This window comes from Phytophthora infestans, genomic scaffold (genome assembly GCF_000142945.1).
Source record: "Phytophthora infestans T30-4 supercont1.8 genomic scaffold, whole genome shotgun sequence".
In the NCBI taxonomy this organism is placed as follows: domain Eukaryota; phylum Oomycota; class Peronosporomycetes; order Peronosporales; family Peronosporaceae; genus Phytophthora; species Phytophthora infestans.
Genome location: NW_003303751.1, coordinates 2817561 through 2834260, shown reverse-complemented (window position 1 = coordinate 2834260; position 16700 = coordinate 2817561). Strand labels below are relative to the sequence as shown.

Here is a 16700-nt window from a genome sequence, read left to right as displayed (position 1 = left end):
CAAGTAGCTTCCTAGCCACAGCTTCCCCTCCTCCGCTTCAACAACCCGGAGTTCGAGGGTTGAAATAGGCACCAATATTTCTTACCCGTCCTCATCAGAGTTAGGTCGCACGACTTGAGCAACCGCTTCCTCGCCAAATACACGGCGGAGGCGTACATAGCAGAACTCTGTCAGCTCAGAGGCGTGTCCTGGGCCGAGAAAGGCAAGCGTGTTCGGAGCAAGGTGTCTTGGCGACATTCGAGAAGCTTGAAGGAGCGGAAGGGGCGCTTGAAGTGACTGTTGCACTACTATGCAGAAAGCTGAATAATCTACCGCTCCTGCTTCTATCTACAACCGACTGCTGAGAATACGCTTCTGGTCTCGGGACCTTACCGCCTATCGGAAAACGGATCATCCTCAGGACTAATCTCAGGTATGCTGCTGTGCGTGTCACTAAGCAATTTTTTTTCGATTGAATTGATCTATGTAAGGCTGTCCATAAAGCTCTCCTAGCTGTCCTCCCTGGATATACTTTCATCTGCACTGCTCACGAAGCTTCTAACTTCGGACTTTACCATACTACTTGTTTGGAAAATCTTGGAATAACTACGAACCCTACAAAAATCTGATCGGCTTTTGAGCTCCCAAGTATTAATCTTTTCGTGTGTTTTGAAAGTTTCGTATCAGATGACATTAAATGTCACTAATGGTTACAAATTTTGTAACCAAACGGAGCTTGAGCTTAGGGAGCTCAATGTACCCAAATTTAGAAATAGGGCTATTTGATGTACCCAAATGCATTTTGTGTTTTAAACAAAGTTGTCAGGTTGGTTTAATTGAGCTGCCACAATTTCAGCACAACTACCTATATCATACATATATTTTACACGTCCGAGATGACAGTGATGATTACAGACCTGTTCTCCGCATAAGTGCCCCTCCTCGTCCACGGACCCCTTCGTAGGTTTAGAGAGCATTAGAGTGGTCTTTTGCTCTTTCTTGTGGTATTTTGTGCATCTTAGCAGTCTATGAGGGCATGCAACATTTGATACGTAGTCGATGGTGGTCAGACCGTTCTTCTATAAAGGTAAGTGAATGAACGGGATAGTACTACTCAAGTATCTACCAGTATTGATGAAGGACCTTTAACCCTTAGACAAACACCATTTACAAAAAAAAAATCAAGGAAAGCTCCAGATTTCCTACAGATACAGGAACGAAGCGCTATATAAATGCTGGCTTCTTCCCACACGGTGCAGGATATTCTAAGACACCCCGCCACTCGACGAGGTGGCCGTATCATTGTGTCCAGGAGTGTACCCGCACGTGTCTTTAGGACTGCCATGAATAATATTTGACTGAATTGAGATAATATTCAATAAAGTCAATAATGAATGGTGTTTTCCACACCAGTTTTTTTATACCGACACGGTACCGGTATACACTGCTCCTGCTTGTTGCTGACCACACGTGGCGAGCTCTCTCACTTCGTATTTGGAGAACAAGCAGCAAGCAGTCAAGAAATACCCGCCTCTCCTCGTCCCTTTTCGGATCGAGCTGATGGTCATTGCATAAGCTCTTATTAATGTATTTGCTCGTTTGACCCCCAAGGATTGTGGAAATGAGATAATAAGAAATTGAATTGAATAATATTCACAAATACCTACTGTAGATAATAAAGCGAGCAATATCTATAGTTAAGGGCATCTGTATAGTAAAAGCCATCGGTTTTGTATCACTAAGTAGAACCTGGAGGTGAGAGGTAGTTTAGGGAAAAAACTATGGAGCTCGAGCTTAGGGAGCTCGAGGTACCCAAATTTAGAAATAGGGCTATTTGACCTGTAGACCCTCATAGAATTGCAATGTCGTGAGCTGGGCCAAGAGAATACGGTATGCCTCGCTCAATGAATTACAGCGGAGATGTATTGTAATATATCACGAAGCTATATTACGCCTCAGCTTTGCTAGTTGGTGACTTAAAGTAGAGATCACCCTAAATGAGGCGACAATTGCCCATTCTAGAGCAAGTGTAGGCGTTTTTGAATGCGAACTAGACCAACAAATCGTACGCTGACACATGGACACTTAATCGTGTAGTGTTGAGTTTCGCAAGAGTTACAAGTAGCCATGGACCTTTAATAGTGCGCTTCCTAATTTTTTCGCCCATAACTCAGTCAATTTTAATTATTTGACGGTGCGGTTTTCACACAAGTTGCAAAACATGTTTCAAAATAGCAAGGATGTGCTAACGCTCGCGTTTTTGCACTTTATAGGGAGGCTCACATACAAAAAATAGATTTGTCAAGCTGGACACAATTTACGGCCACCATTGTCCCAATACAAAAACCATTTTAAAATAAAACATGTTTCATTTTGGTACAGGTTTGCATAATCCATTGGCAGCAAATCATGCAGCCAATGGCACCCTTGTAATATTACAGCTCTGGATAGAGATTCCTCCGGATAGTGATAAAAAGTGGCTTCCCGACGGGTACTATTATACAAAGAGGATCGTATTCACGTGAACGTGCGGCGCATTCCCTACACCAGTTGGGATTGCCAACTGGTGTACTGGGGAGCTTGCCATCAACATTTCACGGATTTAGTTTTTATTACTGTTCTCCAATGCCAGCAGTGGCGCGTCCCGGACGAGCAGACGTTTGGGCCAAATTACTTCCGCATAAGATTCAATTTTGCTGAGAACATGCGGTCAGCGAGCCCAGAACACATAACATGTAAAGCGGCAAACTCGAGCTGATTGCGGACACTCAAAGTTAGTGTCCGCTCCCAAAGTTTAATAAAAATACTCCGTACCGTATTCCTTATGTGATTGGCGACTGTCATATTCCTGAGGTGGTCCAGCCTATCTGCCAGCATAAAAGATACATGCTTAGAAAAACTACTACGTATTATAGTATAAAACATGGGCGAAATTATACACCATTTCCTGGCCAAGTTTCCAGCTTTACCAACCATCGTGCAAATGGCCCGTTCTTGTGAGATCTAATTTGGAGTAACACCATTTTTACTTTTAAGCTACGGCATTTGGCCCATCACACTTTTCAAGCAGGTTGCAAACCTGGTCAAATACATAGAGCCTACGTTACCGCATGATCTGACGCTTCAAGGGTACCCCTTCTTCAGAGAAGAAAAAAATGCACAAACAAAGCCAAGCAGCGACTACAGTATTCATTGTACCATATAAACAACATTTAAGTTGTCCCACAATAAAAAATGTTTTGGAGGGCTTCATTTCTTGAAGCACCAAGAGCCGTGCCCTTCGATGCGGTAACGTAGGTCTATGTATTTGACCAGGTTTGCAGCCTGCTTGAAAAGTGTGATGGGCCAAATGCCGTAGCTTAAAAGTAAAAATGGTGTTACTCCAAATTAGATCTCACAAGAACGGGCCATTTGCACGATGGTTGGTCAAACTGGAAACTTAAGCACTTAAAGCGCGACGACACGAAATTCAAATGAATTTGATTGGCTGCTGGATTTGTCGGTAATGTTCGTGCGTCAATCACATAAGGAATACGGTAATTGATTAATGCAAGTACCGGTACAGTAATCATCTGGAGTAGGGACCATCACGGGGTCGCGAAAACTAAGTGTCTAGGAAATAATACATACTTGTACTAGGCAGGGTTTTTATAATAATAGGGCTGTAGTGATCATCAACGTTACAAAGAATCCCTTGTATCTTCAGTCTTGCACACCATGGCGGACATTAATAAAAATATGTTCATCGGTGTACATGTATTCTTTATAAGTAGGAAGCAAGTTTTTCTATTTATGAGTCAAGACTCGCAGGCAAAAAAAGTCAAAGCGATCGTATCATACGAAGGCCGTGACAGCCATAAGCTAGATATCCGTGAGGCCACTTGGGCGGGGAAGGGGAACCCACCAACGAGTTGCAAAATCGCGAGCATACGAAGCACGATCATCGAAAGCACCGATAACGATCACGTTCTATTAATCTCCAGCTCATTCCTGAATTAACCTTCCACGTCACACAAGACCCAAAACTCGACTATGCAGATCATTGCACCCCTCGTTGCTTTCGCCGGTCTCACCACTGTCGGAGCTCTTGGCGACCGCGCATGCAGCGGACCGAATGCGCGTACGGACCCTCCGACTGGCGCTATTGTTGTCGACGCCACGGGTGCCTACAAGAACAGTTTTCGGACTGTGTCGGAGGGTGTGGCAAAACTGGACCCCAAGACGACCTCGGAGCAGACTGTGTTCGTGCGTCCTGGTGTCTACAACGAACAGGTGCTGATCTCGCCGCTGTCGGGCCCACTGGTGCTCCAGGGCTTCACGTGCGACGCTATGTCATACGCCAGCAACGAGGTTACCATTACCCAGGCAAAGGCCCAGAAGGACATCCCCGCCGAGGTGACGGGCGAAGCTCGAAACGACATGACCAGTACTGTGCGCTTCAAGTCGGACAACGTAAAGGTGTACAACCTCAACATCGCTAATACCGCTGGCAACGTGGGTCAAGCGCTGGCCGTCAACGTCAACGCCACCGACTATGGCTTCTACGCGTGCAACCTCACGGGCTATCAGGACACTGTTCTCGCCGACAAGGGCCGTGAGCTCTACGCCCGCACGTACATCAACGGTGCCACTGACTTTATCTTCGGTCGCTACGCCCAGGCCTGGTTCGAGTCTTGCGACATCGAGACCATCGGCACCGGTTTCATTACCGCAAGTGGGCGTGAATCCGAGTCCAGCTCGGCCACATTCGTCATTAACCGTGCCCGTGTATTCGGTAAGAGTGGCGTTAACTCGACTGTTCTAGGCCGCCCGTGGCGTCCGTACGCCAAGGTCATCTGGCAGAACAGCGAGCTCGGTGACGTGGTCAAGCCGGAGGGCTGGGCGAAATGGGACGCTACTTCCAGCACGGATAAAATTATCTTCAAGGAGTTCAACAACTCAGGTCCCGGTGCCAACACTGGCAACCGTGTTGCCTTCAGCGGACAGCTCGACGCACCTGTGACCATCAAGGAAGTCCTCGGCGAGGACTACGAGACCCAGTGGTGGGTTGACAACAACTACCTGTGGTAATTGTGCTTGTCTTTGCATAGAGTACAAGGGATGAATACATATCCAAAGATTGATGTTAGTCAGTACTGTACACCATTTTCAGATCAAATTGAGAATCTCTCCGTTCAAAATGAGAAAAGGTCAGTTCAAAATGAAATATGTAGCCCGCAAAAATTATCATCGCATTTTCAGTAATTAATACTGAGATGTAATCATTGGTGTATCTCACACCAATGTGAAAAACCTTCTTCCTAACAATTGGTTTGGAAGAAGGTGCTAAACTGCTATTGCTCAGTTTCTATTATTACACTTGAGCTCATAAATGATCGTTATTAATATACATCTAGCCCGAAAATAAAGTTGTGTACACAATCGAGTACTTTACGATAGAGCCTTCATTTACTTAATGGGTATCATGTGTCTCGGTCGTATGGGTCCGGACCCAAGTCACTATCAAATTTGTGACCTAACCAAAATATGTGTTTCCTGTTACTTCACCCGTCACATTCGAACAGACCCAGTCAAGATGGCTAAGCAATCTGGCACCTCTCTTCGCTCGCCAGCAGCAGCATCTTTAGCAGAAAGTATACGCTCACCAGTGGATGACAGCGCAATTCAAGTGCAAATCGAAGCGTGTGAACGCTCAACGTTCCAGGCCACGTTGGAGTCCCGCCCTACTAATACCAAGAGGAAGTACGGTGGCTACCAGAAAGAATTCAGTGCATGGTGCACTGCCAAGAAATTTTGCGATGGTGCCACCGTCACGAAGGGGAAACTGCACCTCTTCCTGACTGAGCAAGCTGTAGGGAGAGAATCTAAGAAGAAGAAAGGCAGCACTGTTGAAGGATCGACTGTATGTGGGTACACAAATGCTGTTGTAGATTTATACAATCAACAAGTCGCGCTGCGTATCAACTCGAACGAGCACCCGCGGTCTGTCCAAGTGAAACAGTTGATTAGAAATGTGCAAGCTCAGACCACTCAAACGAAGAAGAAGAATTATCAAGATCGGGGTGTCGATTCACTTCTAGACGGCTATCATTCTGAATTGCAATTCCAACATATTTGCGATGCATTTTTGCAGCTTGATGACCTTCGTGGACGTGCAGCCTTTTTGCTATCTCACTACGGATTACTTCGGGGCGAAAATGTACGCGACTTAGAATTGGCTGATATGTTTTCGCAGCTGCTTGACAATGAAGGTTTCCGGCCCTGCATAGCTCGTGTTTTGCTAATTCAACATGGTAAAACAAACACGTACGGGAAACTTCAACACGTCGGCTTTATGCGAAGCAAAAACGTACACTTGTGTCCAATTGGTTTTTTGATTAGCACTTTGGTCGTGACCTAAATACTGCGCGTTCATTGGAGGATGCGTCACAAATTTTTGGGTGGGCTTCCTTCTTTGCCGAAAGACCAAGTAGTAGCAAACAAGCTGCCGTTTGGACGCAGCGCAGAATACGAGCTTGAGATTGACTTTAGAGGCCTGTTAGAGCCACAAACAAGGCGTGCATGTGCATGCAGCGGTGCGGCAGCGTCCATCTCCAACGCCACGACAGAAGTTCCTCCTCGGTCACCGCCACGCCCGGATCCACGACTTCGGCGCAAGTTCTGGCCACTGCAGATCCAACCCCAAGTAGCACCGGAAAGAACACCGCCCACGTCTGAGATGCCCACTGCCACTGCAAAGGCACCGACGAGCACTGCATGCAATGATACGACAGCAGCAACGGTGTCATCATCGACGTTAACCCTTAATGGTAATTCAGACACGCACGTCTCGACAGCTTCTAGAGCTAACTGGATTATATCACTAATGTGGTACTCGGAGCACTGCTGCTGCAAGACCATCACGTACTTGTACCCCGGATTACGCTTTTAGTGCAAGCCCATACATCCTCCGCGATACACAGCGTCGTTTTGCTAAATCTGATGCATCAGCTTCTATCATGGCTGCATTACGATTTAAAGTTTTCGAAGCAAGTTGCTGATCTAAACTCAAGATCAGTTATGGTCCACTTCTAGGTAAGTATTGTACTTTGTTCAAAACAAATAGAAACTAATTTTTATCATCGCGATCATTATTGCGTACCCATTTCGAAAATGCGTCGATACTTTTACGACCACGTTCAGCATCAGCCTTTTCGATGAATGATTGGACAGACAGTCCGCTTCGCGCAAGACGTTGGACGTACTTGATGACCAACAAGCATCCTGAAAAGAACTTTGATTCTTTTGCCGAGGATCTCCACTTTGTTCCGTACGTGCGCTCTAGCGTTTCAATAGAAGGATGGTTTACCAATCCGTCGTGCCATCCAGTCCATAACTCGCGTACAGTTGATACACCACGACTCATGTATATTGAACAAGGTTACAGCTCGACGGTGACACTTGCTGATGAGTAAGTTCTGGATTGATGCTGACTGTACCCTCGTGTACCAAGGCCTCACTGTCCAGTGTTGCTCTGTTATTAGGAAGCGGCATTAAACGGAAGGCTGCGTCGCCGTGAAGGAATGAGGTGAGCTGTCCTTGCATCTGCTGTACTTGCTTCATCACATCAAGATGCCTTGCTTCTACTTTATCCATGACTGCTGCGTGTTGGGTTTTAATTTGTTCAGATAAGAGAGGCAAGGCTACTTGAAGTTGCGATTCGATGGGGTCCTGAGCTGAATGGATGGCAGCCAAAAATTGAGCTCGATACTGCTGAAAACGTTCACCAAATAATTGATGTTGCTGTATTCTAGTAGGAAGGTTCTGAAAAAGTACAGCTGCATCTTGAATCAGTACTACACGTAAAAACTTCAGTAATTCAGTGAGCCCTCGAGCAGCCAAGTTCTGCTCCCATTCTCCAGAAAGTACTCTCGACTTAAATGTGTGTAGACCCGGAAAAATATTTAGCAGCAGCTCTTCAGGAGGATCGACTGTCGCGCGTGACAAATAGCAAAGACGAGCTTTTGCAGGATGACCTGATAGAGCACGGATGGCTTCACGGGCCAAAGGAGCCGAGTAGACGGCTTCCACCGTATCCATTCCCCATCGTCCATGGCGTCGAGTTTGTGAGACGTCGACATCAGCGCTTTCTAGTTGCCTTACGCCCTGTTGTCTTTGATGTGTGTTTTCTTGTTGAATGTCAACCCTCGTAGCTTGAAAACAGCTTCGTAGTTTTTCTTATGCGTATCGTACGAGATTGACTTGACTCGATTCTTGCCACTTTATAATTTAATGTCAAACCAGTCTCTAGACCGCTCAAACGAGGGAAGTGGTTCTAAGAGAACGTGAAAGCGCTCGAACAAATAAAATGAGACAGCACCGATTGGACACACGTGTACGTTTTTGTTTCGCATAAAGCCGACGTGTTGAAGTTTCCCGTACGTGTTTGTTTTACCATGTTAAATTAGCAAAACCAGAGCTATGCAGGGCCGGAAACCTTCATTGTCAAGCGGCTGCGAAAACATATCAGCCAATTCCAAGTCGCGTACATTTTTGCCCCGAAGTAATCCGTAGTGAGATAGCAAAAAGGCTGCACGTCCACGAAGGTCATCAAGCTGCAAAAATGCATCGCAAATATGTTGGAATTGCAATTCAGAATGATAGCCGTCTAGAAGTGAATCGACACCCCGATCTTGATAATTCTTCTTCTTCGTTTGAGTGGTCTGAGCTTGCACATTTCTAATCAACTGTTTCACTTGGACAGACCGCGTATGCTCGTTCGAGTTGATACGCAGCGCGACTTGTTGATTGTATAAATCTACAACAGCATTTGTGTACCCACATACAGTCGATCCTTCAACAGTGCTGCCTTTCTTCTTCTTAGATTCTCTCCCTACAACTTGCTCAGTCAGGAAGAGGTGCAGTTTCCCCTTCGTGACGGTGGCACCATCGCAACATTTCTTGGCAGTGCACCATGCACTAAATTCTTTCTGGTAGCCACCTTACTTCCTCTTGGTATTAGTAGGGCGGGACTCCAACGTGGCCTGGAGCGTTGAGCGTTCACTCGCTTCGATTTGCACTTGAATTGCGCTGTCATCCACTGGTGAGCGTATACTTTCTGCTAAAGATGCTGCTGCTGGCAAGCGAAGAGAGGTGTCAGATTGCTTAGCCATCTTGACTGCGTCTGTTCGAATGTGACGGGTGAAGTAACAGGAAACACATATTTTGGTTAGGTCACAAATTTGATAGTGACTTGGGTCCGGACCCATACGACCGAGACATATGATACTCATTAAATATTAGGTAATTAACGGTAGTTAGTAGAAACGTTTTGGGCGATTGAATTTTCATATTATAATACAAATAATATATATCGGAGCTGGTTGGATTTAGCAAAACCATAATGTTTTGCCTTTAAGCAAGCAGAAGGCGGTAGATGGATCAACGGGCTCTAAACGCAACTTGAATTAAATTACGGTATCAAAAATTTAGACTGCACTACGATTTGAAGATTGATTCTCGGCTTCCAAGGTCAACTATTGCACTTTGGATGCTTCTTTTTCGCGTATCTGAACCAGGTTCGCTCTACCACCACTTCCCCATTGCTGTCCGCCGGTGCTTTTGTGTCGGTAGCAAAAATGCTGAGCTATTCCCGCGCTGCGCCGTCTCCATCCTACGCCGACGGGTTTTATGTTTTCTGGTCATTTCCACCTCAGATAGTGCACAGTCAGAAGTAAGAGTCGTCGCCTTACGGTTAGGGGAGTGGGTGTACCGTGCTGCAGCCCAAGTTGGGCTGAACCCCTCTGGTTGGTACGGTGGAAGAGGCACGACCGCTGCGGCGTGGTGGTCGGATTTATGTTCTGTTGAATATCCGTAAAGAAACACCAGCGATTGATTCTTGGCTGAGTCGGGTGAACATCTTGAACGTGTCTGAAGCCCATCGGCCGTGGAATTGGATGTGGAGGGCGCCCATTCCCGCTCAATACCTGTTGGTTGAGCCGCCTGGTTTGAGGGAGGGCACGCTGTAACGAGAAGGGTCTTCGCCTACCGCCTCGGCGGCGCCCTGGATCGCCAGGACCATTCGAGTGGCCGCCAAGCAGCCGGAATTGCCGTCACTACCCGTAAACACCGCCGAGGGGATGGTCTCCGGTTGTTGTCCTCTTGCTTGTCGTAAAAGAAGGGTACCGAGGACTGGGCATAGGACTGGGTGACCAGATCGTGATAGCATTCTTGTGGTGGGCGCTTCACCTTCGTTCGTCTTCCATTCGAGCGAGCGTATGCACACGGCCTCGGTCGCGCGCGGATCCGCCGTGGCCACGCTGGTCGGCTGCGCTGAGAGAAATCATGCGGAACGACGTACCCGGCGTGGCTATAATCTTGAACGGCGGGAAGAAAGAAGAAGGCCAGACACAGATCCCCTCATAGAGCTTGGTCGATAGAGTCGTGGAGGTTGCGTGTACTCACACATCGCTTTATGATTTTGAGTGCTTTCACGGTTTGTCGTAGCGGACCACACCTTTCAGGAGCATGCGAACCTGTGTATGGTCCACGGGAAACTTGAGGCCGGCGGAAGCGAGGAGTGGCGAACGAGCGCATAGCGAGCTTGATTGTTGAGGTGCGCACGGAACCTCGCGATCTGAATCCGGGCTGGGAACCGTCAATGATACATTTGAAGATTATGAGTATCGGTTCGCTCACTGGAACGTCGAACTGCCACTGCCGCCTGCGGGCGATCATCCATTGCTTTCAGTAGTCGAAGACCGAACGTATAGCTTGGATAAGGAGTCGGCCACGGAACACTCTCGGAGATGTCGCACTAAACTAGGTCTGAGCTGTAGCGCACCAGTGGCGGGGTCTGCCTCCAACAGTGCGTGGGATTGGCGAACAGTTGGTGGCCTCTCAACGCCGAGATCCGGCGTCTTCCGCCGTGTTCGTGCACGAGCAACGAATTGGCAAGCTGCGGTGTAGCGGGATAGCAAAATCTGCGAGATTGCTGGATCCAACTTACCAACAGCGCCCATACACCGACTAACGAAGGGGTCCCCCGATGATCCGTGATCTGATGAGCCTTCCTCACCTTGTGTACCCGATGGTAGGGCGAAATCTTGCTCTCTCGGTAACTTTCGAAGAGTTCAAGTGGTGGAGTTTGAGTGTCTTGGCTAAACATGAGGATAGGGTGGAGCAGTTGTGGTAAGATCTTCACTCTGCGTCCGTAGTTGTTTCTGGACCCCAAGCGAATATTCGAGCTTGATGGATCCAGGGCCTAGATCTGGGATCTCGCCGGAGGGTTGCCTTGCGAGAGCGTTCCCTTGCCTTTGCTTTCCTTTGCGTCGTTCTTACCGTTTCCTGTAGCGAGATCTTGAGAGTTGAGAGCGTCTTAGGTATACCCGACCAAGTCGTAAATTCGGTTAGCCTTTCGAATCTGCACGTGTAAAGGAAAGCTCACGAGGTGGTAGAATCTGGCCAGTATATAATTCATTTATCACTACCAACACTAGATTCGCAATTCCCAACCTTCACTTAGCTCGTACGGCCAAATGTAGCTCTGATTGTTGAATGCAGGAACTTGCGTGATACTGTGCAAAATGAAGTCTGATTCATAGTTAAGCCTATACCTGCCTGGATTTCTACCTTCTATGTCTTTTACCTGCTAAATCCCTACCAGACTCGGCTGCTTGCCCTTTCAATCCTTGGTCCGCTGTATCAGCATCAGATCCACCGGATCCATGGCGTAACCATCGTGGGGTGACCATGTTATGGGTGCACTGTCCCGGATCCAGCCACTATAATCCACCTTACTGCAAGTGGACACTCATCGTGGATCTGAACCCTCCAATCATCCAACATCACATTACGAATGTCTGCGGTCTGCATCGCTCCACGAAAGTTCGAGATCCATTAGATTTACCACCCATATACCATAGATCCAAGTCACTTGGTGTGGGATCCTCAATCTCTTGGATCCGGACCTGAGGGGGTCGGATCCGGGACTTCTAGCGGTAGATCTTATCTTCTCATTCGTCGCTAATATCAGATCCACCTTCAGAAGGTGTCTACTGCCCTTCCTCCATAGGATCCCCACTCAACCCACTCACACGTGGTGGATTTAATATATCCTAGGTGTAATCGGGCGAGGGTGGATCCGAGCCTTCACTTGGTCGATCTCAGGTGTACTGCCACCAACCATGGCTCTCTTGCCATTCTCCATACTCTGAGCCAATGTTATCCCCGAGATCAATCGTCTGTCACCTCTTATTCCCGATCCGCTTTCCCTCCGCCTAATCCACTTCGAGCAGTTCGGATTCACGTCGAGCAATCTAGATCCACCCTAATCACCGGGCGCTGTCACTAATCTGTGATAATGACTCCTTGTCGGATCCCATCTCTCATTACTCAGAAGGGCTTCGCCACAATACGGCTAACGTTTTGTCGACGCGAAAGTGGACGTGCAGTGATTGGACAGCGTAGTGGGATCCCGCCATGATGGCCCATGCGTTGATCGCAAATGAGCACGCAAGAAGCTCGCGGAGTTGATGTCGAAGTGGCTGGGCTCTTCAGCTTTGAAACCTTTGATTAATTCCAGCTCGAGCAGCAAGCGTTTAAATGTAAAATGAGAGCCGGTGAGCCGGTACGAGCGTGCAAAGTCCTACTCTGACGCGTCGGTAAATACTGTTTTATCGAGGCCGGGTACTGCGTGTAAGTGCTCAAGACCCAAAAACAAACAGCTCAGAGCTGGATCGCGTAAAATGTAGCGCTACTACACGGGGTCCTCTCGCATTATCTTCGAGACACAGACACGTGATTAGCAAGACAGCTGTGCCTCCTGTACGCGCAAACGCTGCATAAATGTCTGTGCAGGACGGACGCATGCTGCCACGTGACGCAGCGAGTCTTGAAGTGAGTGAAACGCTCGAGAGATATGCTGGTACGGCGTCAATGGGGCGTTTACCTTTGGCAATCTTTGTAGGTAGCAGCGCGGTGGTGACGGCTTCTAGTGTCGAAGCCGAGGCCCAGAACATTCTTGGTGGTACTCCATGTGGTAATTTTCGCTTCGTTTACTGCGGCTGGGACGTTCTAGCAAGAAAAAGCAACGCTCACGCGGTCGTTCACTCAGTGATAGTTGTAGGTGCCGTGGGGGTGGGCTGCGTCGAAGATGTTATCATGCGCGAAGGCGACGACTCCGCCTACTACGCTGTAACTGCCGGCAGGCCCAGACAGCCAGCCGAATGCGGCCGTTAAGTCGGTCACGATGGCGATGTCCTCGAAAATATGGCCGATGAACATGTGGACGCACTCGCTGTGGGTGCAGGCATTGCGATCCGTGAATGCTCCATCGCCGGTCATTACCTTTATCTATAATGCGGGGTCTGCGCGTTTGTATCAAAGAATTATCTCGAGCGATGCTGGAGCAGTGTTTGAACGACGCTTTCGGCACACCAGAATGGTGTGATCATTGACTGGGCTGTCTATCGAAAAGGATAAGTCACGGATTACTTTTCCAGGGAGTTGAAAATCTCTACCTCCCTTTCCGACTTGAGAATAAGTCGGGTCAGTTATCAATGATATTCGCGTCGACAACAAAGCACATGAGTAAATCAAATTATTTCCTGGTGCTTTCCGGAAGACGTTGATGCGCTTGGTCGTTGAAGGATTGTTGCGCGGGAAGAGAGTCGGATTGGGTAACGTACCGGGAAACTTGATGCGTACGCTATACTGATGAGCTCGTCTAAGAGGGGGTAACCCCGATAAAGGCGTGTCCGTGCTTCCGGTAAGAGAACTTTGTCGAGGCGTTAGATCTAGCCTGGTTGTCCACGATTCATGTCTACAAATGCACTGAGCGGCGGGCGTGGATGGCCTATGAAGCCAGACATCGCTACTTGGAGCGGCTTGTTTAGGCAATAGGCGCCATTGGGTGATTCGATGCCTCCGTCCGCTTCAGGGCTAGATGGGCGCCCCAGCGTGACGGTTGGCGCGCAGAAGCGAGGCCCGTCGTATCGATTCCCAGATATGTCGACGTCGTTCCGCGTTTGCTGACACTGCTTGAAATATCGCGGGGGACGATTCCCGTAGTAGCGACAGCGGCTTCTCAGTGGCACGTGAACGTGGTGCGGATGCTGTTGGGCTATCGGTAGTTGTCTTCACCAGGACTTTAACAGGTGGTGTAGCGAAAGATCAGTACCGAGCCGGCCCGTCTGATTCTTCCCTTTAATGGTGCCGGAGACGTGCGATGCCGGAATTTGTGCGGCGTTTCTTCCGCCGTGTGTGGCGACGACGCTAGACTCGTTTGTTTGATCGAGCGAGCACACGCTTGGGTTTACCGCAACTGCTATGTGACGACGTGAGTGGTGGAAGGCATCCATCGACGGCAAGTTCGGCGCGAGGCGCGCTGGGGTTCTTGTTGGCATGTGCTGAGGTGTCGGCGGAACACACAACAGTGGCGTGCCAGCATGGATGAAGGACGGGTTTTCACCGTCAATTCCTATCTTTTGGACGCGCGTGTCGGCAGTCTAGTTTCGCTGTAGTAGATCGCACATTTTGGAAAAACGTCGTTGCTCGCCGTGCCGAAACGGTTGACCTGCTTAAAAGGGCTGATAAACAACACATTACAGTAGTCGGTAGTCCTAATTCTGAAAAATTGTTGGTAAAAGCTTTGTTTGGTAACAGCTTACAAAATCATACTTTGAAACCCTTGTTTAATTTTTTATACTACTATAATGTACACGTAGTAGTACTTTTTCGAAGAAAATTCAGAGCATTAGCTCAAAACGAACTAGACTCGTTGGTGCATCGAAGAGTCCGAGAGATAGAACTAGGAAGGGGGGGGGTCGTGCTGATTATATATTCTAAGATGTTTTGGAAGTCCGATGCTGTTGTTGCACTTATTCACACACGGAGGCTTATAAATCGATGTTCCCATTGTATGATTAATCTGAGTACAAGCTTTCGAGTGAATGGAGAATGTCCAAGCAAAGTCATACCACCAACCACCAAACATTTGTAAGGTGCTGGTGAAATCAGCTGAGACGAATTCACGAATGATGTACATTTCACCTATGATCACGGTCACGGGGCTGACTTTTCGATACATGAACCGCACAAAAACACAAATAGAAACAAAATTTAATGCTTTGCGACTGTTGATGCCAACATGGACAGAATCTATACATGAATTTTGTCAATCGTTCCCTACTGCAAAATGCACAATGAATTCATGATTGCATTTTTGTTTTTTTTATCTAACACTTTGTAAGCCTGGCGTTTTGTATTTAGGAAGTTCTTTGTTGAGTTTAGCATGAAAATTCCATTCAAATCACCTGATTGGAGTTTTGATTTTACAAATCATTATGATGTGACCACATTTTCATGTTGCATGAACGTTGACCCAGTTGACGACAAATTAATCCTCGTTGTTACATGTACGCTAGCTATCTCCCAGTATAAAGCGTTCTATCCCAAATAGGTTACACTTTTCTGATAAGTAGAATTTCAGCTGAACAATGCAGCTTCTAAGCGCGCAATTCTTTCGTCAAGCAGATATCCGCGTTGCTTTGCCATCCACTCGGGGGAGCTGGAAGAGTTAAAAGTTAGCAGCAATTCCAAGCAGCGCAATTACAAATAACATCGTCAATTCACAAACCCGGAGAGATTGTCATTCAGGCAGTCCATGAAAGGCTGACTGGCGCGTAAAGAGGACCCAAACAATAGGTTCTACAGTAGTCGAGACAAGTTCAAAGTTTGAGAAAGTGAGGCAAATACTTGTACTTGTAAAAGCACTGACCTCGGTTGTATGGCTCAGCACTGTGCAGAGAGAGAGCCCGCACTCGGCCTCAATGTCATCGCTGGGAACGCCGAGGGGTCGAATTCTGACCATCGCAATAGCATAAAAAACGTCAGCAATGTCGCAACAATACGGAGAAATACCTCTTACGCGTAAACGGCGATTGAAGGCAGCGCCTCACGTTCAAATTGTAGTCTGAGAGCGCAGTGTTTAGTCAGCATATCGTCACCGACATACGCACAAGCAGCAGCTTAAACGTACCGAACAAAGTTGCAGGGAAAGAACGGCAGTTTCACGCTCACCTCCCGGTTGTGCGCTAAGTTTTCCAGTCGCTTCACTACAGCCCAACCCACCGTCAGTAGGATCGCTAAAGCTGGTCTATCACATATCGACATACCATGAATATAAGATCTCGGTCGGTTTTCCACCGCCACACTCACGCTGACAGCGCACGCATTCTATCGCAAAGTGCTCAGTACTCCGATCATAAAATCAGTCCAACACCCCCAGCTGTAATACCTTATTCAGTATTCGTATTTCCGACAGGAGCGTCTTCGTCTCTCTGTTAACCAAAGTGTCGTTACCGACGAACTTTTAGCATAACTTTTAGCCTCCGCTGGATTTCAAGCACCTATCGTCAACGTACAGCGCCAGCACGAGTGTTTCCTTGGGGTTCACATAACTCCTCCAGCACGTGTGGGTCGCGTACTGCAGCAGATGATTGGTAGATCCTGTGCCCGCTGCGCTTGTGGCTGATCGAACCTGGAATCCAATGACCTTCACTCCTTCGTTCCTTGGCTCTTGCCACTGCTGCTGCGCTCGTCGCTTTTTGGTCGTCATTTTTATTGTGGGACCGTTTCAAATTTTGAATTTAAAAATTGGAAGAATGGGTAAACTTCGCATTTCTAAATCAAATTGAAGTTTCTGGATGTTGTCCACATTTATTCGTACCTAACCTGACGGC

At 47.7% G+C, this 16700-nt stretch overlaps 3 protein-coding genes across 3 annotated transcripts; 2 read left to right on the top strand and 1 right to left on the bottom strand.

The window, feature by feature from the left end:
* Positions 1-4011: 4011 nt before the first annotated feature.
* On the top strand, positions 4012-5049 carry PITG_06560 (pectinesterase, putative; the record flags this gene model as incomplete). Its single annotated transcript, XM_002998608.1, has 1 exon — positions 4012-5049. One exon carries the CDS (start codon positions 4012-4014, stop codon positions 5047-5049), a length of 1038 nt encoding a protein of 345 aa, XP_002998654.1.
* Positions 5050-12894: 7845 nt separating this feature from the next.
* PITG_22803 (uncharacterized protein) lies at positions 12895-13197 on the top strand (the record flags this gene model as incomplete). Its single annotated transcript, XM_002998607.1, has 1 exon — positions 12895-13197. The coding sequence occupies one exon, from the start codon at positions 12895-12897 to the stop codon at positions 13195-13197; it is 303 nt and encodes a 100-aa protein (XP_002998653.1).
* A 2247-nt stretch (positions 13198-15444) lies between these two features.
* Positions 15445-16576, bottom strand: PITG_06559 (uncharacterized protein; the record flags this gene model as incomplete). Its single annotated transcript, XM_002998606.1, has 7 exons — positions 15445-15526; positions 15596-15666; positions 15737-15821; positions 15998-16073; positions 16134-16194; positions 16256-16298; positions 16383-16576. 7 exons carry the CDS (start codon positions 16574-16576, stop codon positions 15445-15447), a joined length of 612 nt encoding a protein of 203 aa, XP_002998652.1.
* Between the last annotated feature and the right edge of the window lie 124 nt (positions 16577-16700).